The following is a 22,233-nucleotide window of genomic DNA, read 5'->3' on the forward strand; positions in this document are numbered from 1 at the left end:
TAGAATTTACTGCCCTCTCAAGTAACGCAGTGTGAGGAAGGGTTTGAGGTCTTTTGATATCAGAAAGCACAGTATCCAATGAAAGGCTTTTCATTTAATGTCACACAACTGAGAGCCATTCAAGCTTTTTTTTTCCAAATCAACAAAATAAAAACATGGGTATTTTTCAGGGATGCTTTTTACTAAAAAAAAGGAAAGAAAAAAATTGCGGGTAGGGGGAGGAAAAATTGATGCAAAAAACGCAGGCAGATTTGGTAAAAACATTAAAAATCTGTCATTGCTTGTGCTGCATTTGACTGCAGGCCGTCATACAAAACAACACAATTTACATAAGATCGTGCCTTTCATTTAGGGAGGATGCCCTAAGGTGCCAAACAATAAAGACTTGGCACCCGAACAAGGGGTGGGAGCTGAGATGGGTGGGTATGGTGGGTTGGGTCACCATTGTTCAGCAATGCGTAAAGAGTGAGTGCAAAGCTACAATTAAATAAAATACAAAGAGTAAAATACCCATTCAAAATAACTGTACATACCTGATGCTCCCCTCCAGTCAGGATCTTGAGATGACTTGTGACTCGGTTGGATTTTTTCACGATAGAGCGGATGTTCAGCTTAGACAGCCTGTGTCTTAGTGACTCGTCTTCATCACAATTCTTGTACTTCATCACTAAAGAATGTGCGAAGAACAAATCGTCAATTGTACAAAGAGAATTTTTCATTGGGTTTGTGGTTTGGTAGCTTTGCACCAGTGGTGGAGCTTCTGCTGTCCTGCAGAGGGAGATGCAGTCTTATGGCTAACTAAAACAACATCTACCAGGCTCAGGTTTCATCTCACATCAACAAAAACAACAAAAAAATTACATTTGCAGAGCACCTTTCACATCAGGAGGATGTCCCAAGGCGCTGGAGAGTCAGGGGTCAGGGCCCAAGCATGGGGGAGGAGTGGGGTAAGGGTGAGGGAAGGCAGAGAGGTGGGAGGGCAGCTGAAGGCACGATCGAAGAGGAGGGTCTTGAGATCGGCCTTGAAGGAGGCAAGTGAGGAAACAAGGTGAAGGGACTGTGGGATGGAGTTCCAAAGTGTGGGGGCAGAGAGGCTGAGCCTGGTCACCGATGGTACAGTGGTCACATCAAGGTAGGAGACATGGAGCAGGCTGGAGCCTGCTGAACGGAGGGAACGGGCAGGTTGTAGGGAGTCAGCAGGTCAGAGAGATAGGATGCGCCAAGGCCATGGATGGCCTTGAAAGTGAGGGACGAGGATCTCGAATTTGATCCTCTGAAGGATGGGGAGCCAGGCGAGGGTGGGAGTGATGGGGTCACAGAGCCTGGTGCGCGAGAGTAGATGAGCTGCAGAGTTTTGGATGATCTGCAGCTTGTGAAGGGAAGAGTTGGGAAGGCCGATGAGGAGAGAGTTTCCATAATCAAGCCTTGATGTGACCAGTGCGTGCGTGGGTTTCAGCAGCCTGAGGAGTGAGGCAGTGGCACTCTGGTGATGGTGCGGAGGTGGTGGTAGGCAGTGTTGGTCGTGGCGCGGATGTGGGGGAGAAAGGACAGTTCAGGGTCAAACAAGACACCCAGGTTCCTGACTGGCTTAGTGAGGTTGAGTGTGCAACCGTGGATGCTGATGCTGCCAGCGCCCGAGGTGCGGAGGCGCTGGCGCGAGCCAATCAGGAGGGCCTCAGTCTTGCTGACGTTCAATTGGAGAAAGTTGTCCCTCATCCAGTACTTTATGCAGTCGGTCAGGACGACAGTAGTTCTGGAGTTGAGGGTAGAGGCAGAGAGGTAAGAGTTGGGTGTCATCCGTCTACATGTGGAAATTTATCCCATGTCTGCGGATGACGTCACCAAGGGGGAGCATGTAGAAGGTGAAGAGGAGGGGACCAAGGACAGAGCCCTGAGGAACACCGCACAAGACGGTGCAGGGGCTGGAGGAGAAGCCGTTTGCAGAGATGAAGTGGAGGAGGTGTGAAACGTAGGACCTGAACCAGTCAAGGACAGAACACTGAAGATCACAATCAGTCCTTTGATTTCATCCTCCCTACTGTCCCCCTGTCAAGCTGTTATTTAAATGAGTCCAGTGTCCTGATAGAGACATTTCTGGTAACCTGTTCCAGTTGTTAATTACCCTCTGGGTAAGGAAAAACTTCTTGCCTGAAATTGCCCTTTGCAACTCTAAACCTGTCCTCTTGTTCTATTGTCTTGGTGTATCCTAAATTATTGTTCATTTTTTCCTCAGTGTAATTTTTCAAACTTGTTTATGATCTCATCCAAACCAGTGCCTGACTTTCACTAAGAGTTCCATCTCAGATAGAGACACACCTACTGGCATCTTACAACCCTGCGAACACATCTCAAACTGGGATAGGAAAGACATTAAGGCGTGGGAGGGTGGTACGGTGAAGATCAACAGGATTTTGCCTGGAATGAGGAACTGCAGTTATAGGGAATGACTTGATGAACTGGGGCTTTTATCTTTGGAGCTCAGAAGACTGAGGGGGATATGGTGGAGGCATATAAGATGATGGAAGGCTAAGATAAGGTGTACAGGTAAAGATTATTTCTGGGTCAGGGAGGGCATAGTCCCAGACATGTGTCAGACACCTGGCTGACCACAAAAATAAACTTACCCAGGTCTTTTCTCCTTTTCAGTTCATTAATGTTCATGTTGATTTCTTTTACTGCTGCCAGTGCTTCCTTAACAGGTTTATAATCTGCGTGCAGATCCGGGGTGGAATTCAGCAGCTCACTCAGAAGCAGCGGGTATTTCATGACTCGCTGCACTGGTTTAATGAGGATTGAGCCCATGTCTAATAAAGTGCTGCTCCTTCTGGAAACAGGAAGAGGATAGGATCCGGAAATAAACCATTACACACAGAGACCAAAAAACATTTACGATTCAAAAATAAAATTAGAGCAGAATATTGATAACATCGGAGCAATTTGTTCAACACATATTCAATACTAATACACTTATGAGGAACATATCTCAAATATCATAAACCAATTCTCCATTCCCAGCAGGATCCAGAATAAGATTTAATACTGATGTACATAATATCCAGCCTGAGGTGCATTTTATACTGCTGTACACAGCATTCAGCAAATGTACAATAATACTTCCAGCGGCTTATCCCATCATTGAGATGTCTCAAAGCGCTTCACAGGATTTTACTGTAAAGTATAGTGTCTGTATATTTGTAAGGGAACACGGCAGTCAATTTGGGCGCAGCAATATCCCACAAACAGCCATGGAATGAATGATCAATTTTATTTAGGGGATTGTTGGCCAGAACACTGAGAGAAACTCCCTTCTCGTTTGAATTGTGCCATGGGATCTTTAATTTCCACCTGAACAGGCAGACAGCATCTTCGTTAAACGTCTCATTCAAAGGACGGCACCTCTGACAATGCTGTACACCCCCAGCACTGAACTGGAGTGTCAGCACAGGCTGTGAGTTCAAAGTTCTGATTTGGGGCTTGAGCCCATAACCCCTAATTCAGAGGTGAAAGTGCTACCAACTAAGACAGGCTGATACTGCAATTTAAATCAGAAACCTAAACAACTACAACACTTTTTTCTATTGCAAGACATCGGTTTAATTTGCAGAACATGCAAAGTATAGCACAAAGAAAGAAAGAGTTTTAAAACCCATTTGAAAAAAATGGCCACGTTAGCAGGTAAGGTTGTGCAAGAGCAGATGTTGCAGCCCCAGAAGTTGCCAATTGAGATGAAAGATCTTTTGCCATGACTGAAAGAACACCTGGAGAACAACTGCATATACCCCTCAGTTTAAGCACATTAAGCAGAGATAAACCTGGAAAACATAAAGTATCACATTCTGTTAACTAGCTGCAAAACTAGTCAAAAGAATTTGCATTTGTATCACATCAGAGCATATCAAAGCCATCAAAATAGTTACTGCGAAATGTAGTGACTCTTTGTTGGCTAGTACAGCATCCGTTTACACCAGCAAAGTTCCACAAACAACCAAGAGTTGAATGAACAATTAATCTGGAGGATTGGCGACCAGGACACAGGGATAAAAGTGAGAATAGTGCCACTGAATCTTTAATGTTCACCAAAAGGAAGACAGGACCTCAGTTTAATATCTCACCCAAATGACGCAAATGATCCGATATTTTAACATAAAGTGTTGGGGAAAATCCCCACCAGGCCCAAGGAATCCCCAGCAGTAATTTCAAAATTCCCCACCAGTAAGTTGCCCTTTGATACTACTACTAATAATAAAGGTAATGGCAATTTATTTGGCAGTTGCCAAGCAGTCACAGTTTAGGCAGTGGCGGTGTTGTATCTGTAGCAAGTCCTCATCAACCACATGAAGCATTGCTTCATCTGTAGAAATCTGTTTTTAATGTCTCTGGATATGGGATAAAAGTGCCCTTTTGATTTCAGTCCCCACAAGTCAAAATTCCTGGGTCTCATGGTCAACAGTCACCCTTTGGTATTTCCAACAAATGGCCATTCGTTCAGTCTGAGCCTTGACAGTTCCTATTAGTGGTCTATTCAGCCACGGGGATTGTCTTCAAGCGCTCTGAGAAGCTACTCTTTGTGGAGGGCGCTATATAAGTGAAAGTTGTTGGTTGTTGTCTTGCTGAGCAATATCCTGCCTGTGTCAGAGACCTGGCTTTGCTGTGCAGTGAGTCCTGACAAGTGGCCATTGTTCACATGCGAGTCTTGGCATTGAGTGTAAGCTGGCCACTTGAGTGTAGAGAGTATTACAGCCCAGCGTGACGCTCTTCTGGCTGCTACACATATGTAGACCAGCAAGGGGGTTGGAAGTAGAATGCCCTGAGCCAGACCACAGCCAATCCACTGAGCAGCCCCAACCCATGGCACTCGTGGACTCCCTCTTGGCTCTCTCCCAACTCATCAGCGGTCCCTGCCCATCAATATTATCCAATATTATCACCAGCCACCTCTGATGACCAGTACCAATTTAGCCTCCCTGAGAAGCCCTGACTGACACCAGCATCCTTAGCATAGGCTACGATTTGAACCAGCAGTTTATACATCGCTCTAGGTACTACACCGTCAGGAATACCCATTAAATATTTGTCTTGGCAGTGAGACCCTTCACTCATTTTCCTTCAGGAAGATTTCACTCTGGTGCTCTTATTCCAGATAAGATTTTTTAATATGAAAATACAAAATTACTACGATTCACATGGCAGGATTCCTTAATAATGACTCCGAGTTGCAAATGGAAATTCCAGAACACCTTTGGATGGACGTCTGGAGGTAGACTATATTGGTTCTACATTTCCGCAGGTCATATTGAGGTAATTGTAGTTCCTGGAAGAAATCCTCAATAGCAACTTTTTAGCAATAGCAATTTGGAGTCTTTATAACCGAGAATCCTGCTGAGAAACACAAATTAGACCCCAAAGCTTTGAAATGAGCAAATGTTAAAATCAATTCAGTTTTGTTGAAGTTCAGTGGCACCATTGAGTGAATCACCATATTGGTAAGTACCTGAAGGGTGGTTGTCGGCTGTGGAATAAATAGGGATCACTGCTGGTGAAAGGCAGAATGCATACAAGCCACACTGCGCATTGCAGAAAGCAAGCACAAGCTAGTCAAGGGAAGAGAAAAGGAGCAAGCAAATTAAATTAATTAAAAATGAATACTTACTGCTCGTGATATATTTTCCTAATTTAAAAAAATAAACAAACTGTAATTAAAAAAAGGTTAAAAGTGTTTTTCTTAAAAACTAACTCAGTACAAAATCAGAACTCCTGAAACGCTATGTGACAGTAATAACTATTAAGATGCAATGTTTTGGACGTGATAAGCACTTCAAGGTTATGCAAAACACAAGTCCACACAGGTCTGTCGTCTCACCAACATTTTGCCTAACCATAGCCCTACATCTCAACTACAGTGACCTTTTTTGCTGCTGTTAGATTACTTTTATATTAGGGTGCAGTGCCATGTGATTTCAAGAACAACAACTTGAATTTATACAGCTCCCTTCACATGCTGTACAGTGGTGAGGTTGGACACTGAGAAAGGGGAGGAGTGCTTCATTTGCCAGTATTAATCAAACGTTATTAATTTATGCTATTATTTAATGAATTAAAACAAGGAACTCTTGAAAAAAATCTATTTTACTCCAATATTCCTATTTTGAANTTTTTTTTGATCAGCTGGATGTCTGACACATGCAGAAACCCATCACCATGTTTAAGATTATCCAAACCAAACTGAGATTTCCATGCATCCCACTACACATGGAAATCACAGAGGTAGATTTTGGAATGGAATGCACACTCTCTTCCTGGAGGGATGCATCCTGCTTACCTAATTCTGGAAAGTATGAGGTGCGGATTGGCAAGATCCAAGGCTTGGGGACCCCAGAGTGTGTCTTGGGGTAACTGTTGGAATATAACCAGCTAAAACTGCATAGCTTGCCATTGATATCGCTGTCTGGCAAGCTTTTCCAGCTGCTTGTCCAGCTAGTACCACCCTACCCTTTAAGGCTTTAGCTTGCACAGTTAACAGGAGCTGAGTGGGTTTCCGCATGTGTCAGTGACTAGTCTGCTCATCCAGGTCTTGCCGATGAGCCAGGCTGGCTGTGCGGTCATCAGCAGTGCCTCGAATACTGTGGACCCACCTGGCTCAGGAACTGGACTACCGAGACCACCAGAGAGGGCTGACTTGATTTTGACATTCCATTGCCCGGCATGTCACCTTGGAGCCAGTTCAGCTCCAAGGAGACCTTGCTTACCTCCCCACTAAGGAGGATATTGAATTTCTTGCACGTCTTATCTTTGTACAACAACAACAACAAGATTCCATTTATAAAGCGCCTTTCACGTCAGGAGGACGTCCCAAGGCGCTGCACAGTTGGGTCATGACCCGAGCAGGGGGGAAATGGTCAGGGTGAGGGAAGGGAGGGAGCAAGGAGGGGGGAAATGGTCAGGGTGAGGGGAGGGAAGGGAGGGAGCGAGGAGGGGGAAGAGAGTCGAGAGGGGAGCTGAAGGCACGGTCAAAGAGAAAGGTTTTGAGACCGGCCTTGAAGGAGGAAAGGGAGGAAGCGGCGAAGGCACTGGGGGATGGAGTTCCAGAGCCTGGGGGCTGAGAGGCTGAAGGCCCGACCACCGATGGTAGGGCGGTTGGGGCGGGGGACGTGGAGCAGACCAGAGCCAGAGGAACGGAGGGTACGGGCAGGTAGGTAGGGGGATAGTAGGTTGGAGAGGTAGGAGGGAGCAAGGCCGTGAATGGCCTTGTAGGTGAGGATGAGGATCTTGAAATCAATCCTCTGGGGGATGGGGAGCCAGTGGAGGCGAGCGAGGGTGGGAGTGATGTGGTCCCGAAGCCTGGTGCGGGACAGTACACGAGCTGCAGAGTTCTGAATGACCTGCAGCTTGTGGAGGGAGGTGGCGGGAAGGCCGGCGAGGAGAGAGTTCCCATAGTCCAGCCTTGAGGTGACAAAGGCGTGGACCAGGGTTTCAGCAGCGTGAGGGGTGAGGTAGTGCCGTAGTCTGGCGATGTTCCGAAGGTGATGGAAGGCGGTGCCAGTTGTAGTGCGGATGTGAGGGAGAAAGGACAGCTCAGGGTCGAACAAAACGCCGAGGTTCCTGACTGGCTTTGAGAGGTGGAGAGTGCAGCCTTGGATGCTGATGGTGTCAGCGCCTGAGGTGCGGAGGCGCTGACGTGAGCCAATCAGGAGGGCCTCGGTTTTTCGCACGTTGAGCTGAAGAAAGTTGTCTCTCGTCCAGGACTCGATGTCGGACAGGCAGCTGTCAGGACATCGGTGGTCGTGGAGTTGAGAGTAGAGGAGGAAAGGTAGAGTTGGGTGTCATCCGCATACATGTGGAAGTTAACTCCATGTCTGCGGATGATGTCACCGAGGGGGAGCATATAGAGGGTGAAGAGGAGGGGACCGAGGACAGAGCCCTGAGGGACACCACATGAGACAGTACGGGGGGTGGAGGAGAAGCCATTCGTTGAGACAAAGTGAAGACGGTGGAAAGGTACGACCTAAACCATTCAAGGACAGTGCCTTGAAGGTTGAGGTGGGAGGACAAGCGGTGGAGTAGGATAGCGTGGTCGACCGTATCGAATGCTGCCGATAGGTCGAGGAGGACGAGGAGACAGAGGGAGCCCTGGTCACAGATGGTCAGGATATCATTGGTGACCTTGACCAGGGCAGTTTCTGTGCTATGGGCAGCACGGAAACCTGACTGAAGGGGTTCAAAAAGAGAATGGGTGGAAAGGAAAGAGCGCAGTTGGGAGGCGACAACTCTTTCCAAGACCTTGGAGAGAAAGGGGAGGTTGGAGATGGGCCGGTAGCTTGATAGCTGCGACGCATCAAGGGAGGGTTTTTTCAGGGTGGGCGTGATGATGGCAGTTTTTAATGGAATGGGGACAGAGCCAGAGGAGAGGGACAGGTTGATGATGTCAGTGATATGTGGGGCAAGAAAGTGGAGCTGGGAGATAAGGAGTGGAGTGGGGATGGGGTCAAGGGAGCAGGTGGTTGGTTTTAGGGATAGGATGAGTTCAGTGACAGAGGGTGGGGAAACGGGTACGAAGGTGTGTAGGGGAGGATGGGTAGGAGTCGGAGTGTGGGAGGGAAGGGGTGGGTGGTGGGTGGAAGTTGGAGGGGAAGTGACCGCGGAGCGGATTCCCTTGATCTTGGATTCAAGGAAATCCAGCATCTCCTCGCAGTGAAGGTTGGAGGAGATGACCTGCGCGGGGTGGCGGGGGGGACGGAGGAGTCGGGTTGTGGTGGAAAACAGTAGCCTGGGGTTGTTCTTCGCCTCCAGGATTATCCTGGAGTAGAAGGACGACTTGGCCGAGGCTAGAGTGGAGCGGTAAATTTTGAGGAGGTCCAGCCAGATTTGTTGGTGGACCGTTAGGCCAGATTTGACACAGGTGCGTTCAGCAACCCGCACCTGGCTTTTCAGTGAGATTTGTAGATTGAACTGTGAGTGTGCGAGACGTGATAGCAAATCTGAGGCCTATTTACTAGAGATAAGCAGGAGTGAACCTCAAAGGATTACAAATTCTCTAGCCAAACTACAAGTAATTCATTCTTAGGAATGGTGTTCCATTTTTGTATACTAATAGAGGTGGGCAAAAATAATAAAAAATAATAATAAATTCTTGCATTTGATATAGAGCTTTATTATGTCTTCCAGATGTCTCAAAGCACTTCACAGAATATACTGTAAAGTGAATTGACTGTATATTTTGTGACCGAAATGTGAAAGGCGCTATATAAATGTAAATTGCATTGTATTATAATATCTAATGTAGACTCAAAGCATAATCTATATCAAGCTACCATGTATAACCAGCCTCCCTAATACAGATTCACTCCAGGTCCAAGTCCTTAATTAATAATAACAAAATAATAATCCTTGCATTTGATATTGTGCCTTTCACATCAAGGTGTTTCAAAGAACTTCATGGGATTTACTGTAAATCTGTTTTTGTAGGCAAATGTGAATGAGTACTGATTGTAAGAGAGCTTCCAATGAGCAAACACCTTAAATATCCACAGTATTTTATTCAGACAAATGAAAAACACTTTACCAAATGTAATAATAATTATTATAAACTATCTGGAGCTCTCAGCTGCTATTTAGAGATATGAAGTTCACAGTAGTAATACTGTTACCAAAGCAACCGAGAGCACTCCCCCACAACTTCGGGCTGGACTTAAGTCCTGTTTACACCTAGAAAAGAGTCTCCTTTGTACTCCTCTGAGACACTACCCTGCATGAGGGCACTATATAAATGCAAGTTGTTGTTGTTGTAAGTGCCCCACAATAAAAATAGACCAGATGGTCTTAGCCCAGCTTTCAGTGAGCATATCCCACATATTTTGTTTGGAAATGTAACAAGAAGGTCAAACAAAATGAGCAGATGATAACTAAATAAAGAGAGGACATCTCACTTGGCATCTCTCCTTCTAATGTTTGAGAACAGGAGGCTATCAATGAAGAACTATCAGAGCTGAGGGGTTGAGGAGTGATATTACCCAGTTGGTCAAAATAATGAAGGGAATTGAGCTAGATGAGGGAGGGGGTGGCTGCTCTTCCTTCTGGAAATGGGATTCAAAGCAAGAGGGCCTGGTCTTAGAATTAGGGATAAACCATTTAATGGTGAGATCAGAAAACATTTCTTTCCACAGAGGGTTGTAAAAATGTGGAATGCACTGCCCCATAAAGCCATCTGTTTAAAAAGTGTTTAAAAGGGAGAAAGCTAGATTGTAGGGATTGGGGCTATTAAGGATCTAATTACATGGTATAAGAGATTCAATGGACTGAATGGCCTCCTCCTGTTCCTACATGTATGGCTGGCAGAGGTCTGCATCCATACAGTACAGTTACTATACTGTATATGCCTGGAACTCATGCAGGTATTCAGATTCTTTTTAAGTTGTGAGGTAGATTCACCTCCAGTGGATTGTGATGCTGCATAATGTTAGTATGCAACCTATCCTGCGAGCTTTCAAACAAAACACCCACTACTTACTTCAACTCGTTGACTTGGTTCCTTAAATGCTGTTGAAGATCTTCTTCTTTTTCGTACATTTCAAGCAAAGTGTTGGCATCATTGTGGTGATAACAGTAGATTTTATAGACCTCTTCTAATGGAGTCTTAATTTGTAAGAACACCTCACCTGTTTTAAAAACAGATGTCTTGGAAGTCAGCATGATAGGTTTTGGCTAGATTAAGTTTGACAATCACTTATTACAGAATAACCTGGTTATAAGGCATCCCTTTATAAGATGGCTTTATAAGCAGGCTCTCTGTGGACCCACAGTTGTTTTTGGTGTATGAACCAGCCAGCTTCCCACATACTGAAAATGGCTGACTTCTGGGTTGTATTTCCTGTGCATGTGGACATGTGCAGGAAGTGGTTGCACATTGGCATGCTAACCTCTGCAGACCTTGGATTAACGTTTCATCCAAAGGCATCTCCAATAATTCAGCACCTCACACAACACTTCATTGGAGTCTGAGTTTAGATTATGAGATGAATGTTATCAACACGGGACTTGAACCCACAACCGTCCGACTCAGGCGAACAACTTAGCCAGGTGGATACCAATAGAACAGAAGATCGGCAAACATTTCTTTCCACAGAGGGTTGTGAGAATGTGGAATGCAGAAATCAACCATTTTTGGTATGTGAGAAGCAACTGGGGTCCACAGGGCACCTGCATTATACACAGACCTACTAAATTAAAAATTGTTCTGTACTAAAACTGGCTCATCTGGTAAGAGTCCTCATTTGTGACTTGAATTCTTTAGAAATCCAATTTAAAATCACTGCAGTTTAGCCCCAAATATCAGAGGTGGGTAAGATCTAAAGATTCATTACTGTATTAACTATCTTAACTATCTTTCACAAGCAGCCCAATTCTAGAAATAGGAGATTGTGGATGTGAAGAGTGTTCAGCTGTTGTACGATACCAACTCTGTCAGAGTCAGAAACATTGTGTTTTGCTAACACATTACTTGGTCCCTCTCTCAATTGTCATTGTCTGATGCCTGCATATACATGTTATTTAACAACTGTTCGAAGATCGAAGATCGAAAGCTAAAGATCCAGTGTTTATGTACAGGGTTGGTTTATTAGATTTGTGTTGACGAGAGAGGTCTGAATAATAAACAGGCCAGTTCATCACAGGAGTTGATGACTCACCTATTACTTGCATTTCTGGTTCATCGTCGGCTGTAGCTTCTTCCAGCAATGACAGCAGCGTAGCAGATATCTGACAGACTGACTCAATGTTACTGAACAGTCCATCCACATCTAGGCTTTCCACCTGTAGACACAGATGTACATTAGTTTAAAAAACACATTAAGAAAGACAATCCAGTTTTCTTCTAACTAAAGAAAAAGGTCTATTGGTTTTAAGAGTTTAGATGGATCCTAGTTGTGGACAAAGCGTCCAACTTTGGCTTTGGTTACATTGCATTTCAAGCCCACTACAGGATTTAGAGCCTCTGGTCAGCCCAGGCTGATATTCCAATGAAGTGTTGAGGGAGGCTATATTGTCCTTCGGATGAAATGGTAAACTGATGTCCCATCTGTCTGTTCAGGTGGACATTAAAGATTCCAATGGCACGATCTGACCCCATAACCACCCAGGATTACAGATTATATGACTGCCATAAACTAGTTCATCTGCAGCGACTGTGCTGCTGAGGAAGTGCTTTCCTCCCATTCCCCAATAATTATTATATTCCTCTTTAACAATGCAAATTCACTTTGGGTTCTGTTGAAAAATAATAATAATCCATGCATTTGATATAGCGCCTTATCATGACATTGAGACGTCTCAAACCGGTTCACAGGATATACCATAATATACTACAATATATATTCTGTATATTTGTAGGCAAACACTGCAGCACAATTGCTCACAGCAATGTCCCATAAACAGCCACGAAACAAGTGATCAATTTTATTGGGGATTGTTGTCAGGACAGCAGGAGAAACTCCCTTCCCTTTTCCAATAGGATCTTTAACGTCCACTTGAACAGGCAGACAATAATAATAATAATAATAATAATCCTTGCATTTGATATAGCGCTTTTCACGTCGGGAGGACGTCCCAAAGCGCTTCACAGAACACACTGTAAAGTGAATTGACTGTATATTTGTGGGCGAACGCGGCAGCCAATTGCGCACAGCAATGTCCCACAAACAGTCGTGGATTGAAAATTACCAATTTATTATTGTTTTTGGTTTTGGAGGGATTATTATTAGGCGTGTGGAGTAAGGAAACTTGCCCAAGGTTTCGCCTTGCCTGGAATTGAACTCAGGTCTCTAGCTTGCAAAGCGAGTGCTCAACCACTGAGCTACAAGACCTTGATATAACATCTCATCCAAAACCGCACCTCTGACAATGCACGCCCCCAGCACCTCATTGCAGTTTAGACGATGTGAGTTCAAGTCTCGATATAGGGCTTGAACCCAAAACCTTCTGACTCAGAGGTGAGAGAACTACCAATTGAGCCACTCTTGACAGGTGTATTAAATAGCAAAATTGTAACCAAAAATAATGCACTGTTAAATCTGTCTGACAAACATCAAAATGATCCTTGATCTTGAAAGGTTGAAAAATAATTATGTTGAACATTACCTGTTTCTTTCTCAAGGGCTGTACAACTTCGGAGATGCACAGCTCTAAATCACTCAAATAATCTCTTTCAGTCTGCACAAGCTCTTTGATGATCTTTGACCTCCTGGCCATCTTCCTTTGTCTCTGCTCTTCAAGATCCAGGGCTGAGGTCACAGTCTCGGGAATTGCATGTGGCGTCATCTTTTCTGGAGGGGGCAAGGGGAGAAAAGTAAACTCTGCAGCTCGTGTACTCTCACGCTCCGTGACTCCATCACTCCCACCCTCGCCCGACTCCACTGGCTCCCCATCCCCCAGAGGATTGAATTCAAGATCCTCGCCCTCACCTTTAAGGCTATCCATGGCCTTGCCCCGTCCCACCGCTCTGACCTGCTGACTCCCTACCAACCTGCCTGCTCCCTCCGTTCAGCGGGCTCTGGTCTGCTCCATGTCTCCCGTCCAACCCATCTTACCATCGGTGGCCAGGCTTTCAGCCTCTCTGCCCCACACTCTGGAAGTCCATTCCACGGTCCCTTTGCCTCGCTTACTCCCTTGCCTCCTTCAAGGCTGGTCTCAAGACCCTTCTCTTCGACTGTGCCTTTGGTCGCCCTCCCACCTCTCTGCCTTCCCTCACCCCTACACCATCCCTCCCCCCTACTCGGACCCTGACACCTGACTGTTCAGCGCTTTGGGACATCCTCCCGACGTGAAAGGCGCTCTATAAATGTAATTTTATGTTGTTGTTGTGTGAGCTCTGGCCACAATTGGGGAGGATAAGTTTGCAGGGCTATGGGGAGAGCGGGACTGAATTGAATAGCTCTTTTCAAAGAGCCGGCACAGACATGATGGGCCGAATGGCCTCCTTCTGTGCTGTATAATTCTATGATGATATGAATGATCAAACACCCTCTTCTTCACATGGTAACCACTGGCTTTGAACAGGACCATAGACTGTCCTTTGAGAATACCTCAATTGGGATGGCTTTCATTACAATAGGTCACTAATATCCGTGATGGCCCTAGTCAGGTCAGTGATTAACGTATCCTTGTCAGACAGCATTAGTTGTAAAAGCTGCTTATTGTTCTCAATTGCATGCAGTTTAAAACCTGAGACATTTTCATTTTAATTTGTGTCAGGGTGTGACCTGCCAAGCTGGAAACCATTTACAATTATCTGTCTTGCTTTGTAATGCGAGAAACATATAGAGGGCCAACCATCAGTGTCACCGGTATTACCATCCCCTCAACTGGTTACAAACTGGTTCTGAAGGCTCCCAGTACAGACAACTGTGATTCTACAAAGTGCAACAGGATTCACAGATCTTCGTTGTCTTCTTTGTCTTCCTTGTCCTGCCTCTCCCTCTCAATTTGTCCTTAAAAATCTCTCCCTCCCAACATGCCCCAGTTCTGACGAAGGGTCATGGACCTGAAACGTTGACTCACTTTCCTTTCTCCATAGATTCTGCCTGACCTGCTGAGTTTTCCCAGCTCTCTCTGTTTTTGTTCACAGATCTTCAGTTCGATCCATGGGGGATGGGAAGCGAGGATGGGGGTTGTGATAGGCTTGCAGAGCCTGGCCCAGGCTGCAAAGTTCTGTATAGTCTGCAGAAAGTCATAATAAAATCTCTCTCTCTGAGATAGCCACAGCATTAAGACTGTAATTCTGATAATGTTGCAGTTACTGTAGTAAGGCCAAACAATGACAACATAATATTCCTTTGATATCACCTTATATTATTGAGGCATCTCAAAGTGCTTCATAGGATGTTACTGTGAAGTGTAGGATCCACAGACCCTCCTCCTCGCCCCCACCCGTGCCTCCTTTAAGACCCTCCTCTTCGACTGTGCCTTCGGTCACTCTTCCCACACTCCACCCCTCCTGATCCCAACCACCAGCTCGGTTGTGGATCCCTGACTGTCCAGCACCTTGGGGACATCCTCCTCACATGAAAGGCTCTGTACAAATGTAATTTGTTGTTGTTGTATTGGTCGGTGAATTTTTGCTCACTAAGTATACAGCCAATTCACTTTATAGTACATTCTGTGAAGCGCTTTGAGATGTCTCCAAGACGTGATAAGTGGAGTCTTGTAGCTCAGTGGTTAGAGCACTAGCCTCACAAGCAAGATACCTGGGTTCGATTCCCGGCAGGACGAAACATTGGGCAAGTTTCCTTACTCACCACACCTCTGTTTACCTAACAGTAAGTAGGAACCCGGTGGTTAGTCGATTAGTGGATCGCTTTTCCGGAGGTAATAATTCCTTAAAAAATAAATTGGTCACTCAATCCACGACTATTTGTGGGACACTGCTGTGTGCAACTGGCTGCCGTGTTTCGCCCACAAAATATACAATCAATTCACTTTACAGTATATTCGGTAAAGTGCTTTGAGCCATCTCGAAGACGTGATAAGGCACTATATCAAATGCAAGGATTATTATATTATATAAAATCCAAGGATTTTTATTATTATTAGCATGATTTGTAGATATTGAGGCTGAAATTCCACTTGGGGCTAGATTTTTAGGGGTATTGTAGAACATGCAAATTTTGGAAAATCCTTCAAATTAATCTTAATTTTGAAGCCAATTTTGTTATTCAATTTTCTTCAAAATTAAGATTGAGTAAGAACTCATTAAAGTTCTTGAAGGGGTTCATGGGATATGGGAATAAGGTAGGGAAGGGGTATTGAATAGACCAAACTTGCTCTGAGAGCCATTGCAGACTTGATGGGCTGAATGAGCTCCTTCTGCACTGTAAATTTCTATGATTCTACGAACCTTTCACAGCATATACACACTGACATTGTTAGAAAAAGGGAGTCAGTTGTTCTCCCCCACTGTTCTCCAAACTTGGTAGAATTTATTCTATCACCAAAATAATTGAAGGAGGAAAGTCACTCAGTTGCTTGAGAGAGATTACACTCAGTGGGGGCGCAATGACAAGGCACTTTACTCTGTGACAATGATATACAGCAGGGATTCCATGTAACCATGACAGCACATGCAAGAAGGGTAGTGGGGGGATTTAATTCAACTACAGACTAATCCGATAGGATGAAAGCCTCGCATCTCTCCTGCCTGTTTTGTGGAAGATTTAATGTTGGAACTCGGTTTCTAGTGGGTGCGAAAGCAGTGCAGAACCACCCATAATTGATAAACTCATCATAGAGGCCACAAGAGAGAACAGGGAATACAGACGTGTGCAGTGGTGGGCTCTGTGCAGGCTGGTTGCTCAGTGCTTTAATTGGTGGAGAAATTCTCACTGGGACAACACTCAATAAAACACGCAGAGACTTTACAATAAGTCATTTTGGAGTGAAATTTGCATTTTGTGTGTGAATGAGCCAAAGGAGAACCTCACTCACCCCACCTCCTCCCTCCAACATTGTTCTTAATGATTAACTGGGTCTACAGTGTTGGACTTGCAGATTGAAGCCACTGACTGCAGGTTAACAAGACACCATCTTTTTGTGTTCGTGTTTTAGCAAAAACTTGTTATTTGTTTAACCGTGTGTCAGATTGGCTCAAGTGGTATCACTCTTGTCACTGAGTCAGAAGGTTGTGGGTTGTGGTACCCCCAACTTGGGTCCGAAACCCTGATTGTCCAGCACCTTGGGACGTTCCACCGATGTAAAAGGCACTATACAAATGTAATTTTTGTTGTTGCTTTTGTTGTTCAAGCCCCACATCATGATTTCGAATCATTTTGTCTAGGCTGACATTCTAATGCAGTGCTCGGGGTATACTGCATTTTTGGAGGAGTGTCTTCAGAGGAGACATTAACCCGAAGTCTCGTCTGTCTGTTCAGGTGGATGTTAAAGATCCCATGGCACTATTCAAAAAGAGGCATTTCTCCTGGTGTCCTGGCCAACAAATCCCCCAAATAAAATTGGTCACTCACTTCATGGCTGTTTATGGGACATTGCTGAGTGCAAATTGGCTAACACGTTCGCCATGCTTTTGGACATGTGTGAATACATTCGGTATTCTGAAGGAACTGGGTGTAGCTAAAATAGGTCCAGGGTCTACAACAGGAGAACTGTGTAGGCAAGAGATTTAACAGGACCAAACCACACTGCTGTTAAGTGCTCTGAGCGATGCTTGTGTGCAGGGTGCTAAATAAATGCAATTTGTGTTGTTTTTATGAATCAGGCAGTGTCAATGAGTGGAGCTGAGGGGTACAAATCTACCAGGTCTGATCCCATAGTCATAGGCTTCGAGCATGTGGGGACATCTGCAATACCATCCTAATTGGAGTCCTGTAGCTTCTGTAGCTGAGTGGTTAGAGCTTTCGCCTCACAACAAGACCTGGGTTTGATTCCCAGCAGGGTGAAATCTTGGGCAAGTTTCCTTACTCCACACGCCTGATAATAATCCCTCAAGAAAAAGAACAATAATAATTTGGTCACTTCAATCCACGACTGTTTGTGGGACACTGCTGTATGTAATGGCTGCTGCGTTTCGCCCATAAATATACAGTCAATTCACTTTACAGTATATTCTGTGAAGCGCTTTGAGAAGATGTGAAAAGCGCTATATCAAATGCAAGGATTATTATTAATTCCACATGCTACTGACGAAAGTAGGTGGAAGCAGAAGAGTTACTATACTAGTTGTAGTGGGCTGATTCGGGGCTTGTAATCAAGGATCCTGTAATGGCTAGATTTATTCAACTGCTATGGATTAGTGGATGGTTAGAATCCCCCCAACCCACCACCCCCTGCCAATTCATCAGGGTTCAGGATCCCTGTAACCTGTGCTCACTCCGATGCAGAGCGGAGTGTTGCACAGTAATTCTCCAACAAACTACTGCAAACGTCAGTGCAAGCAGCTTGTCTATAACACAGCAGAAAAACACCCAAGCACTGACACTTTAAATAGACTGAAATACGCCACTGGGGAAGAGCAGCAAATGGAAAAGCAGCTGCTGACAACTGATCCATTAACAAGCTGAATCCACCTTGTGCAAGTCACATCGACTCATGTATTACAAGGTGAAAAATAAGGAGTTCAAAATATTAGTGCTTACACCCACTTCTCCGTTGTATTAAACACCCTGAACAAGAGTACCTAATTTTAAAAGCAAACCCGAAACTGCCCCATGGTCTGCAGTAAATTGACAGTGGGTAGAGTCTGCGATTCTATGGTGTGTAGGGTGGTGATTTTATTTAGAGATGATAATAATATTAATCTTTGCATTTGATATAGTGCATTAACACGTCTTCGAGAGGTCTCAAAGCGCTTCATAGAATATGCTGTACAGTGAATTGACTGTATATTTTCTGGGCGAAATTTGGTGGCCAATTGCGCAAACAGTCATAGATTGAAATGACCAATTTATTGTTATTTTTTCTTGAAGGAATTATTACCCCCGGAAAAGCGATCCGCCAATTGACTAACAACCAGGTTCCTACTTACTGCTCGGTAAACAGAGGCGTTTGGAGTAAGGAAACTTACCTAACGTTTCGCCCTGCTGGGTATTGAACCCAGGTCTTTCGCTTGTGAGGCGAGTGCTCTAACCACTGAGACACGATCTACAGTACTCTGAAATGATGGGCAGAACAGCTGGACAAGCCAAACATTGCATGGGCTAATCATTGCAGTAACCCTGGAGGTGTTTGTGCCACTAAAATTGTAACTGGAGGTGTTTGTGCTACTGAGATGATATTATTCCCCAAGATCTCTAAGCAGGCTGGACATAGACATCACTAGACTGTGACACTGTGCTCTCTTGGAATTATTTGTTGTTACTCCTTCATTTATCTTGGTCCCAGTCACAGTCTTCTCAAATTGGCCTTCCACCCAGTCTTCTCCCCAACTTTGGCCCATTCCATCACCTTCCAAGGCCATTATTATGACTCATCTTCAGCCAACTGGCATAATAACAATCTTGCCCACAAATAATTCACTTTATGGCTGTTTGTAGGACAGTGGTGCACAGATAGTATTGTGAAGACTGCTCCGGCTCCATAGCCTGGGAAAAGGCTGAGAGCTCACGGAAATGAGTCGCAGTCACTGTTAGGGAGGTATTTTGGGACATATGTGCATGCGATTGCCAGGAAGGTGGAAGGCAAACTAGATGGACCTTGTTTTTTTTTGTCTAGCATTTCTTACGTTCTTGCTAACCACTTAATTTGCAGCCTTCCTCAATTGAAGAGTGTTGCATGGTCTGGCCACATTAATTGAATCCAAAACATCTGCCCAAATACGCACACATACACACACAGTAATTTAGTCTGCTATTTCTGTGCAATGTATCAGGCTGTATTTCCACAGCACCCGCAGCCCAGAACTAGAACAATTCATTATTCCCCAATAATACAGACCCCAGATCACATTTAATGCCTGTTTACCATTCACATGCAGATATAGCTCAATATGTAGCTCAGTGGTTAGAGCACGTGCCTTGCAAGCGAGACACCTGGGTTCAATTCCAGGCAGGGCGAAGCCTTGGGCAAGTTTCCTTACTCCACACTCCTAATAATAATCCCTCCAAAAACAAAAACAATAATAAATTGGTCATTTCAATCCACGAATGTTTGTGGGACACTTCTGTGTGCAATTGGCTACCGCGTTTTGCCCACAAATATACGGTCAATTCATTTTACAGTCTATTCTGTGAAGCGCTTTGAGACATCGAGAAGACGTGAAAAGCGCTAAATCAAATGCAAGGATTATTATTATTATTATTATAACACAGTAAAAACATAGAGAAAACAAATGCCTAGAGAAAAAGTAATCATCCATTGTTACGTGGAAACTCGCACACGCCCACTGTTCCATTACTGTAATAGAGAATCAAACCTATGGTGATCATAATGAAAGGTAGTGTTATGCAACATTGGACAATCTTAGGATGCTTCCCTCCAAGCAGAGAGTGCGCATTCCATTCCAGAGATACAAATGTAGGTGACATACATGTGTAGAATTCTCCATCTGGTTTGAATATTTGCAAGCATGGTGATGAGTTTCTGCGTGTGTCAGACACTTAGCTGATCAAAAAACAATATTCTGATGAATTAAAATTCCCAGTAAAGTGATTCTCCTATAATACATCTTTGAAATCAATTATGATTTGCCTTTTCCCTCCCACCTGCCCTCCTCCCCCACCCTTCATCTGTGGTCATTAGCAGACTTGTGTTACTGGTCTCAACCCACAGTCCATCCTGTGGTTGGTTCCGACAGAGTTGGGATACAGTGCCGTGACCTGTGCTTTTCCTGCTCTCCAGAAAAAGAGGCAATGATGTGAGGGGCAAAGATAGCCAACCTCTGTGCAGTAGCTGAACACTTTCAATTAACAACAGGGCCTAGCTCCATAGACGATCAACAACAGCAACTTGCATTTATACAACACCCTTCACATGGGGAAGCGTCTCGGAGTGAAACAGAGCGAGATCAGTCCTGTAAGCTCCACCCTCTTCTTGAGGTATTTGTTTACCCAGAGGGTAATTGACTGGAACAGGTTGACAGAAAGGATGGTTGATACCAACACACTGGATTCATTTAAAAAGCAGCTTGAAGCTGTAATGTAAGAATGGTAGGGTGGGTAGAAAAATGAGATCAAATGGGCCTAAGGGCCTTCTCCATCTAATCTGACTGTGATCTTGCAATTTTGTGGGAGCTGCATCTCTCTTATCTGGCATCAGGACTCTGCCATCAATAATAATAATAATCCTTGCATTTGATATAGCGCTTTTCACGTTGGGAGAATGTCCCAAAGCGCTTCACAGAACACACTGTAAAGTGAATTAACTGTATATTTGTGGGCGAACGCGGCAGCCAATTGCGCACAGCAATGTCCCACAAACAGTCGTAGATTGAAAATGACCAATTTATTATTGTTTTTGGTTTTGGAGGGATTATTATTAATAGGCGTGTGGAGTCAGGACACTTGCCCAAGGTTTCGCCCTGTGCCTGGAACTGAACCCAGGTCTCTGACTTGCAAAGCGAGTGCTCTAACCACTGAGCTACAGGACTCCACAATGCAGGTCCTATTACTCAGCAGGTTGGAGCATTGAGACCAACAGTACAGGGAGTCATGGTTAGAACCCAGAGAAGATGGTAAATAACTAATACTGCCTTTGGTACTGTATTTCAAGATCAGCCACCGTTTCCTTCTGAAGAGTCATCTAACTAGTTATACAAGAACATTCTAAATGGATAATATTTGTATTGGAATGTTGTTCCATTGAAGCTTTCTCTTCCTCATGTCTACTCTCATTGTACTTAACCATAACTGAGACACACTGAATAATGGTGCATTGGCCATGACTGCCAGGAAAATGAACATCACATCACAGGAAGAAGCCATTCGGTCCATCATGCCTGTGTTGGCTCTCTGAAAGAGACATCCGTTTAGTCCCATTCACCTATCCCTCCTATGCCCAATACAGGAATCTCAAGTGCTTTAGGATAGGAAGGTCCACTGGTGGCGCTCAGGCCTGTTTTATCTGCCCCCTCCCCCCCCCCCCACTTCCCTCCATTTTATCTGGCCCACACGCTCCCTCTATAACCATTATGTTTCTGGAAGTGAAACAAAAAAATATTGCTTATGCAGCCTGCAGACGTTTCTCAAATACGGCATCCAGCCCTCAGAAAAGGTTGGGCCACCCTGCTTGAGGACATTATCCCAACATGAAAGTGCTGTATACAACAACAATAACTTGGATTTATATAGTGCCCTCCACGCCGGACGCCGTCTCAAAGCACTTTACATTAATAGATCCTGGGATCAAGCCAGGGGGAGGGGGAGGAAGGTGACTAAAGGCGCGGTGGAAAAGAAAGGTCTTCAGCAGAGACCTGAAATTGGGAAGTGAGGGAGTGAGGTGGAGGGAGTGAGGAAGGCAGTTCCAGAGCCTCGGGGCATAGTGGCTGAAGGCACGGCCGCCGAGGGTGGAGCGGAGGACTTGGGGGACAAGGAGGAGACCAGACCCAGAGGAACGAAGGCAACAGGTACTGTTTTGAGGAGAGAGGAGGTCAGAGAGGTAGGGGGGTGCAGAGGAGTGGAGGGATTTGAATACAAGGGTCACGATCTTGAAGTCGATCCTCTCTGGGACAGGCAGCCAGTGCAGTCTGGTAAGGACTGGGGTGACGGGGAGTGGAGTTTTGTCCGGGTGAGAATGCGGGCG

General features: G+C 44.9%; 1 protein-coding gene across 2 annotated transcripts in view; it reads right to left on the reverse strand.

The window, feature by feature from the left end:
* The window catches only part of arhgef38 (Rho guanine nucleotide exchange factor (GEF) 38), a 39,872-nt gene that overhangs the window by 8,636 nt on the left and 9,003 nt on the right, over nt 1-22,233 (reverse strand). The window contains exons 2-7 of one of the 2 annotated variants that reach the window (XM_042332219.1): nt 13,129-13,313; nt 11,682-11,805; nt 10,505-10,652; nt 5,651-5,668; nt 2,625-2,824; nt 534-667 (exon numbers count right to left, since the gene is read on the reverse strand). In XM_042332219.1, coding sequence (XP_042188153.1) covers nt 534-667; nt 2,625-2,824; nt 5,651-5,668; nt 10,505-10,652; nt 11,682-11,805; nt 13,129-13,313 — 809 coding nt within the window. Of the gene's footprint in view, nt 1-533; nt 668-2,624; nt 2,825-5,650; nt 5,669-10,500; nt 10,653-11,681; nt 11,806-13,128; nt 13,314-22,233 lie in introns of those variants that run through there. The other variant, XM_042332225.1, reaches the window with a different exon arrangement.

This window comes from Callorhinchus milii, unplaced genomic scaffold (assembly GCF_018977255.1).
Source record: "Callorhinchus milii isolate IMCB2004 unplaced genomic scaffold, IMCB_Cmil_1.0 Scaffold1, whole genome shotgun sequence".
Taxonomy (NCBI): domain Eukaryota; kingdom Metazoa; phylum Chordata; class Chondrichthyes; order Chimaeriformes; family Callorhinchidae; genus Callorhinchus; species Callorhinchus milii.